This window comes from Cinclus cinclus, chromosome 2, assembly GCF_963662255.1.
Source record: "Cinclus cinclus chromosome 2, bCinCin1.1, whole genome shotgun sequence".
Lineage (NCBI taxonomy): Eukaryota > Metazoa > Chordata > Aves > Passeriformes > Cinclidae > Cinclus > Cinclus cinclus.
The window spans coordinates 116,992,104-117,008,918 of NC_085047.1; the positions used below are offsets into that span (position 1 = coordinate 116,992,104).

Here is a 16,815-nt window from a genome sequence, read left to right on the forward strand (position 1 = left end):
ACAGTGCCTGCCCAGAGCAGCTGTGGCTGCCCCTGGATCCCTGGCAGTGCCCAGTTCCAGGCTGGACACTGGGGTTGGAGCAGCCTGGGACAGTGGGAGCTGTCCCTGCCATGGCTGGGGTGGCACTGGAGGATCCTTAAAATCTCTTCCCACCCAAATCATCCTGGGATTCTGTGAATTGGTTCTTTATATTCACTCCCTTCTGCCAGGTGCCTTCTCCTGTTGCACAGGAATTGCCACTTGAGGGATGGAGAGGAAACTGGAATTCCAGACACTGCCAGTACTGCTGGATTTTATTCTTCAGTGTTTTTACTGTTTGTGGGAATTCCCTCTGTGTTCAACTGCTGACAAAGAATCCCCATGGATGTTCCTTCAGAGAATTTGTTTTTTTCAACACTTGAAATCTGTCCAAGATGACTCTTAAGTCTGAAACGTGGGTTTATCGAGAAGATTTTGCTTTATACTCAGGATCAGTTTTATTAAAACCTCAATTATTTTGGAGCTTTAGTGGCTTCACTTTCTGTTCCCCTGAGCACACTTTAGTCCCATAACCAAAATGACTGAAATTCTGGTTTTGTTCTCTGGTTTTAAAGAACTCTTTTGTTCTTTGTGGTTATTGACTGCAGCTATTTAACTTGTTAAATAGCAAATTCTGTGCAGTAAATTCAGATGACAAATGGCTTTGTTTTTAACTTTAGTTCAGACAACTTCAGTAGATTCAGGAACAATATCCCACAAATATTACTGCATCAGCTGAACTGGCACAGAGAACAGGGGAACAAAGTGCTCCTCAGCTAACCTGGTGCTGAGGTGACCTTTGAGCTTCAGGACATTGTCCTGGTGCAGTTAAAAATGAAATTTCACCAAGGCTTCACTGCCCACCTGGGGACTTTAATGAGCAGAGCACTTGAACTGAGCTGGGAGGGACCCCCAGGGATGATCCAGTCCCAGCCCTGTCCCTGCCCAGACCCCCCAACAATCCCAGCCTGGGCATCCCTGGCAGCTCCTGGAGCTCTGGCCGTGCCCATTCCCTGGGGAGCCTGGGCAGTGCCAGCACCCTCTGGGACAGGGCAGAACCTTTCCTAAAATCCAACCTGAATCCCTCCTGGCCCAGCTCCAGCTGCTCCTGGGTGCTGTCCCTGTGCCAGAGCAGAGATCAGAGCTGTCCCTCTGCCAAATCAAACTGAAAAAATAATGAAACGTTTGATAAAAGGTTGGAACATTTAAAATACTGCATTTGGTTCCCACATTTCTGGTTTCAAGTGAAGTGCCTGCACAGCACCTTTATTTGTGGAATTCCCTGTGGAATTCCCTGTGCAGCTACTTCTACTTGGAACTGTGTCTGCTGCTTGTGGCTCTGCTGCTTCTGTGCCCTGAGTGCCCAGGGGTTCAGACAGGCCCTGGGTCCCAATTCAGAGGTGAGGTTTAGTTTCCTGATGTGTTCTGAGCCATTCCAGGCCTTGGTTAACTCTGTGATATGTAATATCTGTGATATGTATTTTGGATGCATTCTTGCCCTCACGTGTAAGATTTTGTTGTCCCCAAGCAGCCCTGGGAAGGGATGGGTAGAATCAGTGACTCATGGAATGGTTGAGGTTGGAACCACCTGCAGTGAAGCACATCCTCAAGTGCCACATCCACACCTTCTTTGAACACTCCAGAGAGGACAATTCCACCACTAAATGATGCTTCAGGTTTTGCCAGTGGGGCTGCCCAGACTTGTTCCTGCTCCTCCCATGCACCTCAGAGGGAAGTGCTCTGCTCTAGCAGGACATGGCCACACTTGTACTGCTTGAGAAATTCCAAACGTGCTGAAATCAGTGAATATAGCTGAGAAATGGGATTGGGCATTGCAGATGCTTGAGATGGAGAGATCAGTTTGATCCCAAGCAATGTCCTCACCAAAAGCCTCTCAGTGGAGGGTCCTTCCCAGGAGATTTAAGGGGAATTGGTTGCATCTGCAACAGGTGCTAAGAAAGTTGAAAATGGAAATGCTGTGATTTAACTAACTCAGCACTGCTGAGCCCCCACCTCGAGGGCTGTGTCCAGTTGTGGCTCCTGCAGGAGAGCCCTGGAGGGGCTGGAGCGTGTCCAGGGCAGGGAACGGAGCTGGAGCCCCAGGAGGGGCTGAGGGAGCTGGGAAAGGGGCTGAGCCTGGAGAAAAGGAGGCTCAGGGGGGACCTTGTGGCTCTGCACAACTCCCTGACAGGAGGGGACAGCCAGGGGGAATCAGGCTCTGCTCCAGGGAACAGGGACAGGAGCAGAGGGAGCGGCCTCAGGCTGGGCCAGGGCAGGCTCAGCTGGGACAGCAGCAGGAATTTCCCCATGGAAAGGGTGCTCAGGCCTTGGCAAGAGCTGCCCAGGGAGGTTTGCAGTGCCCATCCCTGCAGGTGTCACCTGGACGTGGCACTCAGTGCTCTGGGCTGGGGACAAGGTGGCCGTGGGGCACAGCTGGGACTCCGTGGGCTGGGAGGGCTTTGCCAGCCTCAGGGATTTGGGGATTTTGTGAATAATTTACCTGGGTGAAGGAAGGGGTGCTCTCCTGGTGTGCTGTTCCCTTCTCCTTAAGGATTTGGAGGAAAACTGTGACATCATTTATTGCTTGATCCTGGTTCCCACTAACAGGGGAACCTGTGACCTGCTGTGACCTTGTCACTTCAGACTGGGCCAGCACAGGGCTTACAGGGAAATCTGGCAGTGGCCCTGCTTAGAAAACCTCCCCAAATGAAAAAGAATCAGCAGCTGTGGCCATGGATAATCAGAACTTCCCTTCCTAAAAAGCAGCAGCATCTTGTTTCAGACTCAGTGTTTATCTTGGGAGACCCAGATCTCCAGGGCTGACTTTGTAAAGAAGAGGGACAACATCTTTACTCTTTACAAGGAGGTTTGGAAGTTATATTTTGCATTTCTGAAGCCCATTAATCTGCAGGGACTGTGGTGCTGGGCAGTCAAGGCACAGATTTGCAGTTACAACATTTGTCTGTTGGTTCTCCAAGTCCAGCCAGAATGGCAGAATTCTTGGATTCACTCTGCTGTGAACAAACCAAGTTAATTATTGCCATTTCCCCTTCCTTTCCTGGCTTTACTTGATTAAAGCAAAGAATTCCCAGAGCAGCTGTGGCTGGCCCTGGACCCCTGGCAGTGCCCAAGGCCGGGTTGGACAGTGGGACAGTGGAAGGTCCCTGCCATGGCAGGGCTGGCACTGTGGGCTCTGACATCCTTCCAAACCCAAACCATTCCAGGATTCTGTGATCAGTGGAATTCAGTTCACCAAAGGTCTTTGGCATCCATGAAAAAGGAGCCAGAAATTTCCACTTGGAAAGGAACCCAGCTCTTCTTCAGCGTTCTTAATACAAAAAGACAAGAACAATCTCTTCACTTGTGCACCTCACAAAGAAAATCCCTGACCAGCAAAGTCTCTTTGGGATGTTCTGCTCAGATTTGGGCTTTTCCCCCCAGATATTTCATATCCAAAAGCAGAGTTTGTCGTGGTTCAGAGCAGCCCATTCACACCCCAGCTGCAGCCACTAAAATGGTTCATTATTCCAAATGTCAGTGCTCCCTCCAAGGGGATGGTGCCTGGAAATCACCCTCAGGCCAAAGTCGTGGCATCTTCAAACAAGAACTTTCCCAAGGAAAAGTAAACACTTGGTTCTCTTCTAATGAAGCAGTGGGAGAAGTGAAGCTGTTTCTTAGACCTCTGGTTTACTTGGTACAAAAAAACTGCTCTGAAATCGGGCATTTCTTCAACAGAGATGAAACTTTTGCCTTTTGAAAGGGGCCAAAATTCATTGTTTTGGCATAAAGTTGATAATTCTCCAAATGTGCTTTTTATTCCAAGCAATGTTTCAGTTGCTCTTTGTAAAGGGCTGTGAATGCTGTGTCTCAAGGGAGCCTTAGCAGTGTTCCTCTGCTTCCACCCTGATCCCAGCTCCCAGCCTGATCCCTGCCAGCTTCAGTCAGAGAGGAAACCACCTTGACTGTCTGTATCTCCTTTTCTGGGTTTGTTTTGCTTGCTTTTGGTTGGGTTTGGTTTTTGGGTTTTTTTTTGTTTTTTTTGTTTTTTTTTTTTTTTTAGTTTTGTTTGTTTGTTTTGTTATTTTTAAGTCAAATCCATCATTCTCCTTTCAGGAGCACAGATCAGTTAAAGTAGATCTTTCCATGGGAATAATGGTGATACACCTGGACCTTCCCAGTGGCATTGTCTGAGCTCCATTCAGGAAGCTAAAAATGCAGGATACACTCCCTAAATATTAACTTTATATACAAAGAACTGAAAGAGTTGCCTGGGGCCTGATGTTTCCATAAGGAAAGTTTGTTTCCATGGGGAATACACTGAATTTGCTGAGGGGTGAGGGAAAGAATTCAACTGGGGAATTTTGGTTGTGTGAAAATAGTTGAAATAGAGCATTTCTAGGGCAAAATGGTTTCCACCTGTTTGAAATCAACTTTGCTTTTTGAAATGCTTTGTATTTTATGCAGAAAGGTAGCAAAAACTGGAAGAAAACAATCTGTGTTCCAGTCTCAGAAGGACTTAGGCTCAGCTGAAAAACAACAGCCTACAGAAGAAAGAGTGGAATTAAATGTTCTGTCTAATTCAGAGTAGAAAACGAATTTTGAGATTGTGGAATTGATGTAGAAATCCTCCTGTCTACAGCGGATCAGTGCAAGGGAGGTTTGCAACAATGAAAGGACAAAATGATGGAAGAGGAGCTCTCAGTGCCAAACTTTTCCTGTGCTTTGAAACAGAAAGCAGAACAAAATCCACCCCTTTGGCTTAGCCCAGGAATCAGTGACTCTGGGGATCTCCAGTGACCTTTGCATGTCCTGGCTCAAGCCCTTCAAATATTTAGGAGCAGTTTTTAATTGAAGTGTGAAGAGGCCCTGCAGGGCCTTCTTGAGCAGGATTTCTTTGACCAGAAGGGTAAAGGTGAACCTTGGGTATGGAGCATCCATCAGCTGAGGGAGTCATTCCAAGGTGCCCCTTGGAGCATTCCCTAATTCCCTCTGGGATATCTCTGCATTTTGCTCACACCACGTGAAGCCTTTCCCCCGTTTTCATTACCAGCCATCCACGTGGGATCGGGATGGCACAGCCCGAGGGGTCGGGGGCTCCAGGGCGAGGGTGGCAACGAGCAGGCAGAGGTGAGGGACACCCGGAGCTTGGCCGGCAGGGAAGAGTTCACACACTGAGATGATTTTTGTCCTAACGAACAAAAAAAGGGATGAAGGAGAACGCTGAGAGTCCCTGGGAGACGAAGCAGCGGCGAAGGGAGCGGAGCAGGCGGCGCTGCCCGGGTGCGAGCCCCGCACAGAGCCCGAGTCAAGCCCGGGTGCTGTTGTGTTTTGCAGGGTGTGCTGACCTGCACCTGCTCGACATGCTGACCCCCACCGAGAGGAAGAGGCAGGGCTACATCCACGAGCTCATCGTCACCGAGGAGAACTACGTGAACGACCTGCAGCTGGTGACAGAGGTGGGGCACATCTGCAGCCACACGCTAATGGCGGCGGGCAGAGCTCCTGCATTTCACTGCCGGGGGCTGGGGGGTCTGTCCCGATCTCATTTAGCTGTATTCCTACAGATACAGGTGAAATAGAGGTACAGGTACAGGTACAGATAAAATACAGACACAGGTACAGGTACAGATAAAATACAGATACAGGTACAGGTACAGGTACAGATTACATACAGATACAGATACACATGAAATACAGATTAAATACAGGTACATGTACAGGTACAGATACAGATAAAGATACAGATATAGATACAGATACACTTGAAATACAGATTAAATACAGGTACAGATACAGGTACAGATACAGATAAAGATACAGATACACTTGAAATACTGATTAAATACAGATACAGATACAGATGAAATACAGATACAGATATAGATACAGATACACATGAAATACAGATTAAATACAGGTACAGATACAGATACAGATACAGATACAGATACACATGAAATACAGATTAAATACAGGTACAGGTACAGATACAGATAAAGATACAGATACAGATATAGATACAGATACACTTGAAATACAGATTAAATACAGATACAGGTACAGATACAGATATAGATACACATGAAATACAGATTAAATACAGATACAGATACAGATGAAATACAGATACAGATATAGATACAGATACACATGAAATACAGATTAAATACAGGTACAGGTACAGATACAGATACAGATGAAATACAGATACAGATATAGATACAGCTACACATGAAATACAGATTAAATACAGATACAGATACAGATGAAATACAGATACAGATATAGATACAGCTACACATGAAATACAGATTAAATACAGATACAGGTACAGGTACAGATACAGATATAGATACAGCTACACATGAAATACAGGTTAAATACAGATACAGGTACAGATAAAATACAGATACAGATATAACTGTGGGTGGGTGCAAACTGTGGCAATCCCTTGTGCTGCGATCACCAAAATGCTGATGTTTGAAGGATCATTTTAGCAAATCCCTTTTGCTCCTGATTCTCAGTGTTTATTTCTCCTGTACAAGTTCTGAAACTTAAATATTCTGAAATGAAGCATGTTCCCTAGGCTCGCAGTGGGGCTCAGTTATCACTTCCTGTGATTTGCTTTAGAGGTAGAAATAAAAGGAGTCAGTACAGACAACTGTGGACAATTCTTTTGACAGAGAAGCAAAGCCCTTTTTTGAAGAAGAGTTCAAGATATGCAAACCTGTGACTCTCAGAGGAATCAGAACTTCCATAAAAGAGACCAAAGTAAAACCTATTTTCAGTTGCATTATCAGAGGAATCCTGGGATCTTTTGCAGGAGACCTCTGCTAAAATTCCCAGGTTTCAAACAGATTATCCAGATCAGAATTAACAGAGTCACCCCTACAAATTCAGAGTATTCCCTGTTAAAGCCCCTCATGCCTGATGGTCATCCCAGGGATGTCTGGGACACAGAATGTGCTGGATGTCTGTCTGTCCTTACCCTGTGCACTCTAAGTGGCCCCACTTCTGCCTCCCCAGATCTTCCAGAAACCACTGATGGAGTCTGAGCTGGTCACAGAAAAAGAAGTTGCCATGATTTTTGTTAATTGGAAGGAGCTGATTATGTGCAATATAAAACTACTGAAGTAAGTTGTTTTTTTCCCCCGTGCTCCACAAAAACAGAACCCTGGGCCTCTCCCCCTGCTTCTCCTTTTATCTGCATGAAAATATTTGCCACTTTCACAAGTCCTAACCAGAAGGGCCACATGTTGCTCTGTGGGAAAAAGCAAACTGGGGCAGTGTTTGCTGTGAGCTGGTGAGAAGAACCCAGCAGTTCTCTGCCACTGGCACTCACTCTGCTCCTGCTGCAGAAGCAAATCCTCCTCTGCCCCCAAGATCAGGGATCACAGGGCAGGACTTTCCCTGCCTGGTTCCAAAGGATTTGTGCCCAGAGCACCCCTCCCCAAAGGCTCTGGGTGCTGCTGCCCCAAATCACAGCCCTGAGACCCACTGCCAGGGAAACTGAGTGGGCACAGTTCAGCCTTCACCTCCATAAGCAAAAGCATTAGTAAAGTTATTTTGTTTCCCTCCTGAGCTGCTAATTTTCACTGAACCTACAGGGATTTTACAGCTTTGTAATATCTCCTTTCTTTTGTAAAATGTATTTGAAAATGGCCCACAAGTTGAAAAGTTGTGGTGGTGACAGGACAAATGATAATGAACCTTTCCTTAGGAAATCAGGCTCAAAACTCAAAGTGAGGTTTTCCCCTCCCTCCCTCATGCATCAGTAACTGTTTTTCTAAACCAATAGAAAAGGAAATTACCCTCCTCTTTCTCTCACCTCTGATCTGGCATTAAAAAGTCAAGCAGCAGCTGGATTTCCAGGAGAGGGAAAGGTGCTGGCTGAGGGTGCAGCCTGGGTTATTTTATCCTTGCAGTAAATCTTGTGGCTGATGTATTTATCCTTCTCTGGGTTTCCATAATGAACAAGAACCCACCCCTTTATTCCATAACTGAGGAGTGGCTCTTTGTCCAACCCCGTGCCCTGCTCCTGCTCAGGGCCCTGCGTGTGAGGAAGAAGATGTCAGGGGAGAAGATGCCAGTGAAGATGATCGGGGACATCCTGACAGCCCAGCTGCCCCACATGCAGCCCTACATCAGGTTCTGCAGCTGCCAGCTCAACGGGGCTGCCCTCATCCAGCAGAAGACAGATGAAGTGCCCGACTTCAAGGAGTTTGTCAAGGTAAGAGAAGCAGCAGCAGCCCCTGGGGGTTCTGTGAATCTTCTCACCTGGCTGAGCTGCTGGGCAGGTGAGGGCTGTGTGCCTTGCTGGGCCACTCACTTGGAAAAGGACCTGGAGGGGCTGGAGGTGTCCAGGGAAAGGAACAGAGCTGGGGAAGGGGCCAGAGGATTCCTGAGGGAGCTGGGAAAGGGGCTGAGCCTGGAGAAAAGGAGGCTCAGGGGGGACCTTGTGGCTCTGCACAACTCCCTGACAGGAGGGGCAGGGAGGGGGGGTCGGGCTCTGCTGCCCTGTCCCAAGCAACAGAATGAGAGGAAATGGCCTCAAATTGCACCAGGGGAGGCTCAGATTGGAGATTGGAAATTTTTCCCCATTTTTTATCTCATAGAGGGATCAGGCACTGGGCTGAGCTGCCCAGGGAGGTTTGGGGTCACTGGAATTGTCCCAGAGCAGTCTGGATGTGGCCCTTGGGGCAGGGTTTGGGGTGAGGCTGGTGCTGCTGGGTGGCACTGGGTGATCCTGGAGGGCTCCTCCAGCCCTGCTGATCCTGGGATTCTTGTCCAGGCAAGGCAGGTGAAGAAGTCTTGTAACAACCACAAGGAGTTCTCCTACTGATGTTGTGATCTCAGAGCAGATTTAGCTGAGGATTGGTGCTCATTTATTGCCTTCCCTTTTCCTTTCTTGGAGAAGCTCATTTTTCAGGGTTTAAACCACCTGACTAACCAGATTTTACCTCTCTAATGTTTCAGAGGTTAGCAATGGATCCTCGCTGTAAAGGAATGCCACTATCAAGTTTTCTACTAAAGCCTATGCAACGGGTAACCAGATACCCACTAATAATTAAAAATGTACGTTCCTTTGCACACATGATGGGTTTGGAGCTGCTTTGCTTACACCTTAATTACAGGGTTGTCTCCTTATTTGTGTCAGGCTTTGTCACTGTGAGATTTCTGATGTGCTGGGTAATGTGGGATGTCCTTTAATCCTCAATTCCGGTACAGAAAATGGGATCATTCCTTGGGCTTTGGCAAAATTATTCAATATTTCCACTTAAAACAGAGGTGAAGCTTGCACTCAAAGAACCAGAAGGCAGCGAGTGCTGAGTGAAAATTTAAATTTCAGATAACAAGAGCAACCTTTTACTTGTATCTGCCTTTCTCCTCAGTGCCATTCTCTCCCCACGGGCTGGGAGGTGATGCTGAGCCTGGGTTGCTGCAGGTTTCCCCCGTGCAGCTGATGGTGCTGGAGGATTTACAGCCCGTTCCTAACTTTCATCTGTGCTTAACACTTCCCTCCCCAAAAACACCATGGAACATGGCCCAAGGCTCCCACAGGGATTTATGGATTGGATATTGGCATTTAAGGGATTCCTTCAGCAGTCGTGGCCGCATTTCTGTATTTGGCTGCAATGCGTGTGTGCTTCTGTCAGAGGAGCCAGCGGTGTCCTGGTGCAAAGGCTGTGCAGGCAGGCCTGCAATCCAGCTGGTCCCAAATAGCGTTTGTCTCCCATTTCTCATGTCTGCCAAGGAGGAAAACAAACGTGGGGCGTAGTGGCTGGCTCTAAAGCTCTGCAATGGAAGCGTGGGGCTGCCAGAGCCAGCGCAGCTGAGCTGGGCCAGCAGGAGCCTGATGCTGGGTTTGTCTGCGTGCAGATCATAGAGAACACCCCCGAGAACCACCCTGACCACAGCCACCTGAAGCACGCCCTGGAGAAGGCGGAGGAGCTGTGCTCACAGGTCAACGAGGGCGTGCGGGAGAAGGAGAACTCGGACAGGCTGGAGTGGATCCAGGCCCACGTGCAGTGCGAGGGCCTGTCCGAGGTAACCGGGCTCACTCGGGCCTGGCCACGGCACCGGGACACGGAGCAGCCACCCCATCACCCATCACCCATCACATCATCACCCATCACCCATCACATCATCACCCATCACATCATCACCCATCACATCATCACCCATCACCCATCACCCATCACATCATCACCCATCACATCATCACATCATCACCCATCACATCATCACATCATCACATCATCACCCATCACATCATCACCCATCACATCATCACCCATCACATCATCACCCATCACCCATCACCCATCACCCATCACCCATCACATCATCACCCATCACATCATCACCCATCACCCATCACATCATCACCCATCACATCATCACCCATCACCCATCACATCATCACATCATCACCCATCACATCATCACCCATCACCCATCACATCATCACCCATCACCCATCACATCATCACCCATCACATCATCACCCATCACATCATCACCCATCACCCATCACATCATCACCCATCACCCATCACCCATCACATCATCACCCATCACATCATCACCCATCACCCATCACATCATCACCCATCACATCATCACCCATCACATCATCACCCATCACCCATCACCCATCACATCATCACCCATCACATCATCACATCATCACCCATCACATCATCACCCATCACCCATCACATCATCACCCATCACATCATCACCCATCACATCATCACCCATCACCCATCACATCATCACCCATCACATCATCACCCATCACCCATCACATCATCACCCATCACCCATCACCCATCACCCATCACCCATCACATCATCACCCATCACATCATCACCCATCACATCATCACATCATCACCCATCACCCATCACATCATCACCCATCACCCATCACATCATCACCCATCACATCATCACCCATCACCCATCACCCATCACATCATCACCCATCACCCATCACATCATCACCCATCACATCATCACCCATCACATCATCACCCATCACCCATCACCCATCACCCATCACATCATCACCCATCACATCATCACCCATCACCCATCACCCATCACCCATCACATCATCACCCATCACATCATCACCCATCACCCTTCACCCTTCACCCTTCACTGATCACCCCACTCTCCCAGCCCCTGTCCCCACCTGTCCGTTCCTTCCTGCCCTCCTGCACACCACTCTGGCTCCCACCCTGACTCCCATCCTGGTTGCCACCCTGGCTGCTGTTCCTGCCCCTTGGAGTAAATCCTGCTTGGTTGCCTGGCTGTGCACCAGTCCCAGGTTCAGTGCTGCAATGTGCCACCACAACTTGCCAGGTCCCAGTTCTTTGTGGTACTGTGGTTATGGGACTGCTGTATCCCACCCCAAAGTTGTACCTGACCACCGGCTGAGTCTGGGGTTGAGCCTGTCCCAGTGGTCAGCAGCTCTAACTCGGGATGTCGTGGCCATCTGGAATCCTTTGGGGTGTTTTAAGGGGTGAAATTCAAACACAGTTCAGAATTAAGGATTAAAGAATTAAGGAACAATTCAGAATGCAGCCCTTAAGGAAGCTCAGCCTGTGGAGAGGCTGTTCCCAGAGCTGCTGCTCACCCAGGCCAGGTGCCCTGGCTCAGTCCCACTCCTGGAGGTGCATGTTCATGCCCAGGGGGCACAGATGCTTTTGGCTTCCCCCCGCCTGCCCTGTGACCAGGGGCTGCCTTCAGGGGACCCTCACGGAGCCTCCTGTGGCTTGTGCCGCTTGTGCTGGAGGCATGGCTCTGTGACACACACTGGAACCAGGACTCAAACCTGTATTTGCTCTCTTGCAGGGCAGCCCCGATTGTTTCACTTTATACAGTGCGTTGTTGTTCTTCTTCTACTTTTCGCAGCAACTCGTTTTTAATTCAGTTACAAACTGCTTGGGACCACGCAAGTTCCTGCACAGTGGGAAGCTCTATAAAGCCAAGAGTAACAAGGAGCTCTATGGTTTTCTCTTCAACGACTTCCTCCTCCTCACTCAGATCATAAAACCTCTTGGCTCTTCTGGCACAGACAAGGTCTTCAGCCCCAAGTCCAACCTGCAATACAAAATGTACAAAACTGTAAGTGCTGCTCCCACTCGGGGATGGGGACAGGGCTCAGTAGCTCCATTCTGGGGGTGTGGGCAAAAGCCTTCCTAGAGAAGAGGTTTGAAAGCTTTGGGATTCAGGGGCTGATGGCAGGAAGGGTGGCTGTGTGCTCCAGTGAGACAAGAAACGATGCTTTTGAGGTTTTGCTTGAATAAAACTCTTCCATGAGGGCTGGTGTTTGAGGGAGCAGAGGGAGAGCAGTATTTGCTGCTCTCTGGGGAAGGAAACTCTGCTGTTCTTGGCCCTTTCCAAGAGTGTTTTCAGGCCATGCAGGAACCTCTGTCTTTGTCAGCTTTTAAATTTTTCTGCAGAAAGATGGGAGGCAGGAGGGGGGAGATACTTGGGGCATGGAAAAAAGGTGCTGTGAGCTGATGAGTGCTGAATGCCCCTGTGCAGACTGTGCAGTACAACTCCAGCTCTGCTGATGTTTTACAGCCCATTTTCCTAAACGAGGTACTGGTAAAATTACCCACAGACCCTTCTGGAGATGAGCCCATCTTCCACATCTCCCACATTGACAGAGTCTACACACTTCGTGCTGAAAGCATTAATGAAAGGTAAGTGCCTTTGTGGGCCTTTAAAATGTCTGGTAAATGTAGGAGGGGAATGGTTGTGATGGAAAATTGCAGAGCACTCTCCAAGATGGTTATTTTACAAGACTGGAAAATTCGTTCTTGGGAATATGGTGATCTGAAAAGGAGGGAGAAATAATGATGTTTCCTGAATTCCAGCTAGACCACTGATGAAATGGCTGAGGGTGGATGTTCAGGCTGAATTTCACATTTTATGGTAATGTGAAGAAGCCAAAAGATGCAATTCTGTCTTCTGCTGTTACCTGGGAGAGTGGAGGGTGTCCCTGCCTATGGCAGGGAGTGGGACTGGATGAGCTTCAGGATGCCTCCCAACCCAAACTGTGAATGTCTTGTGCTCCAGATTGATGCACAGCTTCCAGACTGTCCCATGTTTCCTTGACTCAGGCTCCCTTGTATGTCACAGTAGCTCTTCTAAGCCCTTGAGGTCACTTAGTAGCCCTTCTGCCATCCTTTTTCTCTGTCAACCTTCCCCCTCAGCTCCTTCAGGCACAAGCTGGGATTGTTGACTCAGTGATCCATGTGGGTCCCTCCCAGCTCAGAATGTTCTGTGGTTCTTCAGCACGAAGTGATTTCCCACAAGGGCTCATTCACCACCCATGGACTCCCCAGGTTACACTTTTGAAGTCCCAAGAATCAGAAGAATTGGGTAGGCAATCTCAGGGACCAAGGACAGTGGCCCCCTCAGGAGCACCAGTGCCTTGGACCTCCTGGCTCCAAGAAGTCCATTTATTTCAGGAAAACAAAGGGCTGGATGAAAGCAAACCTGTTCCTTAGACCTTCTGTTTTCTCACCAAGCATCTCCTGCTTGTGGTTCTCTTGAGCTTTCTTTGTGTGGTGGGGTTTGCTGCCTTGGGATGGTTACATTATACATCCATACAGGGGCTGTGAATTCCAGTCAGATCCCTTCCAGGCAGAGAGCTGTGGGCTGGCAGAGCCTGGGATAGGGCCAGAGCCTTGGCTGAGAAGGAGGGAGGGCTTGAGTTTTGTCTGCTGTGCTCCAGCAGGGAAAAAGGGAAATTTTTCAACTTCTTTCTCTCCTTTCCTTCCAAAGGACTGCCTGGGTTCAGAAGATCAAAGCTGCTTCAGAACTTTACATAGAGACTGAAAAGAAGAAGAGGGAAAAGGCCTACTTAGGTACAGCATAGGATGTGGGGTCTCATCTTTTGTGGAAAAGTCCCTGGGCAGGAAAATCCATGGGTGACATTTCTCTCTGCTCTTCTGTTCCACCACAGTTCGCTCTCAGAGAGCAACAGGCATCGGGAGGCTGATGGTGAATGTTGTTGAAGGCATTGAGCTAAAGCCCTGCAGGTCCCATGGTGAGTGCCTTGGCTTTCTTTGCTCCATCCAAAGGAAATTCCCATTTGCCAGCCGAACTGAGGGTTCTGTCCCAGACACAATTTTAAGTGATATGGGTTTTATGAAGGTGAAATAGGCAGAGGTGAATTTGTGCAGCTGAGCCGTGGTCCTGCAGTTGTCCTGCATGAGGCTTTTGTTTCAGACTGGCTTAGCTTCCACCACGCAAGCCACAAAGTCCTGAAGGGAAGAGTGGAGGGTGCTCAGCACCCAGCAGAGCAGAGCATTCACTGTGATGTTAATGGAGCCCGTTACAGAGGCAGTGAAGCAGAGCCTGGGAGGGGGCCAGAGGCCTGGGAGGGGGCCAGAGGCCTGGTGTGGCCAAGGTCCTTCCCAGCTCAATTGGCTTTTGGAGCAGAAGGAAGCTCAGGAGCAGGATCGCTAAAATGTCCTGCTCGTTTCTGTTTGTTCCCATCTTCCCAGGAAAGAGCAACCCCTACTGCGAGGTGACCATGGGCTCTCAGTGCCACATCACCAAGACCATCCAGGACACCCTCAATCCCAAGTGGAATTCCAACTGCCAGTTCTTCATCAAGGACCTGGAGCAGGACGTGCTGTGCATCACGGTGTTCGAGCGGGACCAGTTCTCCCCGGATGGTGCGTACGGGGCTGCCGCTGCCATGGACATCTGCAAAGCTCTTTTTTGAGGAGGAGCATTCCTGCTGAGGGAAATCAGAGGCAGTGGGCTGGGCTGGGAGATTATCTTTAAAGATACCCCAGATTTGACCCTCTGCATATTTAGGAATCAACTTACCCTCACTCCACCGCAGTATCAGCACAAAAAGTATGCAGCCCCCTCTGGGTTTTGAGAGTTCCTTTTCCTGTGCACTTGACAACTAAAATGTGTTTTGTAATTCCGCTAAGACTCCAGAAAGCTCTGGGTGCTGCTTGCACATGGATGGGTTCAGGCAGGAGGAAATTACTTTGAGTTCCTGTTATATGCAATAACAGTAACAAAAGTGAGCCCAGGATTCCAAACCCAATAGCATCATTGAACAGTTTGGCTTTGAAAGGACCTTAAAGATCATCCAGTTCTAGCCCCTTCCGTGGGCAGGGACACCTTCCACTATCCCATGTTGCTCCAAGCCCCATCCAGAGTGGCCTTGAACACTTCCAGGGATGGGGATTCCTCTCATTCTTATTTCATAAGCTGGGATAAACACGTGGGGCATCACAAGGTGTATTTTGGAGTCACAATCTCGCAGGCAATGTTTGGATAGGACTGATACTGGCTCATTGACCTCATTGCCGGGCTGATGCCCTACTTGGGTCTGTCATCTCCAGCAGGTTCACACTCAGGTTAAATTGAGTACTTTGGCCTTTTGCTAACATCATAAAATCAGGAAGTCCCTGAGGTGAGGCAGCTGTGAATTCCACAGTGGGTTTTTCCACTCATGGGCCCATTTAGTTTTAATGCTGCTGGCTAAATCCCCTTCTGTGCAGCTTTGGCCCTCTTCAAGTGCACAGCTGGAGTTGGACTGAAGGCTTTTTTTTCTCTTTTGTTGTGTGTGGGTGGAAGTTCAGGTCCTTCTGCAGACTCTGGTTTCCCTTTTCTGAGCACTCTGTGTTTCTGAATTCCAGACTTCTTGGGCAGGACAGAGATCCGTGTAGCAGACATCAAGAAGGACCAGGGTTCCAAGGGACCAGTGACAAAGTGTCTCCTCCTGCACGAAGTCCCCACGGGAGAGATCGTGGTGCGCCTGGACCTGCAGCTCTTTGATGAGCCTTAGGAGAGAGGGGCTCGTGTGGGAATTCAGCCAGAGTTCACTGCAGGAGGGTCTGCAGGAGCTGTCACCGAGTCCTTGCTGGTGTGGCATGAAACTACTGCTCGCCCTTCACACGTCAGAGGGTTATCAAAGCAAACAGGAGCATCTTTGTGCCTTGATAATTCTCACTGAACACGTGAATCCCAATTTAGTGAGGAGATCTCCCTCAGTCTCTCTGTGTGGAGCTTGGCGTTGGTTTCCTGGGCAGGTGAAACAACCCTTGTTGTTCCTCGTGCTGCAGTTGGGATGGCTGGCAAACCACACGGGTGGCCGTGCTTGCTGCAGTTGCCCTGCTCTTTAATCCCTGGGGAGGAGGCAGTGTGGCTGCGTTTTGGAGGCTTGCTGAGGGTTTTCCCCCTTCAGGAGTTCTGTGCCTATTGCTCAGCAGAGTGGTGTGTAAATGTGACTGAATGGAAGGAGCAGTTTTGCTGCAAGATCTTGGAAGATCTTCATGATGGTACTGAAAAGACTTAGAAAAATAAATAGTCTATATCTATAAACAGAGAAGATTCTATTAACATACCACTTCATGACTCGTGTTATCCCTGAAAATAAAAGATGTCCAGGCCTTCTGCACAGAGATGAATTGCACTCCAGAAGAGTCCAGCCCTCGGTCCCTTTGGAAGTGGCTGTTGTCCCCAGGACTGTAAGAGCTGTGCCAGGAAGCCAAGGGTGAGGCACAGAGCCCTGCTGCCTGTCTGTCATGTGTACTTCCTGGGTGCTCCTTCACTGCTGCTGCTGCTGCCAGGGCTGAGCCTCACCTGCAGTGGGGAAGAAGAAACAATCACGGCTCCAGCTCAGGAAGCGAAGTTGCAGCCTGCAGAGCCCGGTGTGCAGAGCTGGCAGCGGTGCCCAGGTGCGGAGCTGAGCCGTGCTCACCTGCGTGCCCCATCCCGCAGCCCCCGCAGGGAGGGTGCTGC

The 16,815-nt window shown here is 49.1% G+C and overlaps 1 protein-coding gene across 1 annotated transcript in view; it reads left to right on the plus strand.

Moving 5' to 3' along the window:
• Window positions 1-16,151, plus strand: part of ITSN1 (intersectin 1) — a 110,159-nt gene extending 94,008 nt beyond the window's left edge. The window contains exons 29-39 of the mRNA XM_062488218.1: window positions 5,353-5,474; window positions 7,045-7,151; window positions 8,065-8,248; window positions 8,995-9,093; window positions 9,898-10,065; window positions 11,884-12,156; window positions 12,619-12,740; window positions 13,828-13,910; window positions 14,009-14,092; window positions 14,553-14,726; window positions 15,711-16,151. Coding sequence (XP_062344202.1) covers window positions 5,353-5,474; window positions 7,045-7,151; window positions 8,065-8,248; window positions 8,995-9,093; window positions 9,898-10,065; window positions 11,884-12,156; window positions 12,619-12,740; window positions 13,828-13,910; window positions 14,009-14,092; window positions 14,553-14,726; window positions 15,711-15,859 — 1,565 coding nt within the window. The 3' untranslated portion in view covers window positions 15,860-16,151. The remainder of the gene's footprint in view (window positions 1-5,352; window positions 5,475-7,044; window positions 7,152-8,064; window positions 8,249-8,994; window positions 9,094-9,897; window positions 10,066-11,883; window positions 12,157-12,618; window positions 12,741-13,827; window positions 13,911-14,008; window positions 14,093-14,552; window positions 14,727-15,710) is intronic.
• The last annotated feature ends 664 nt before the right edge of the window (window positions 16,152-16,815 follow it).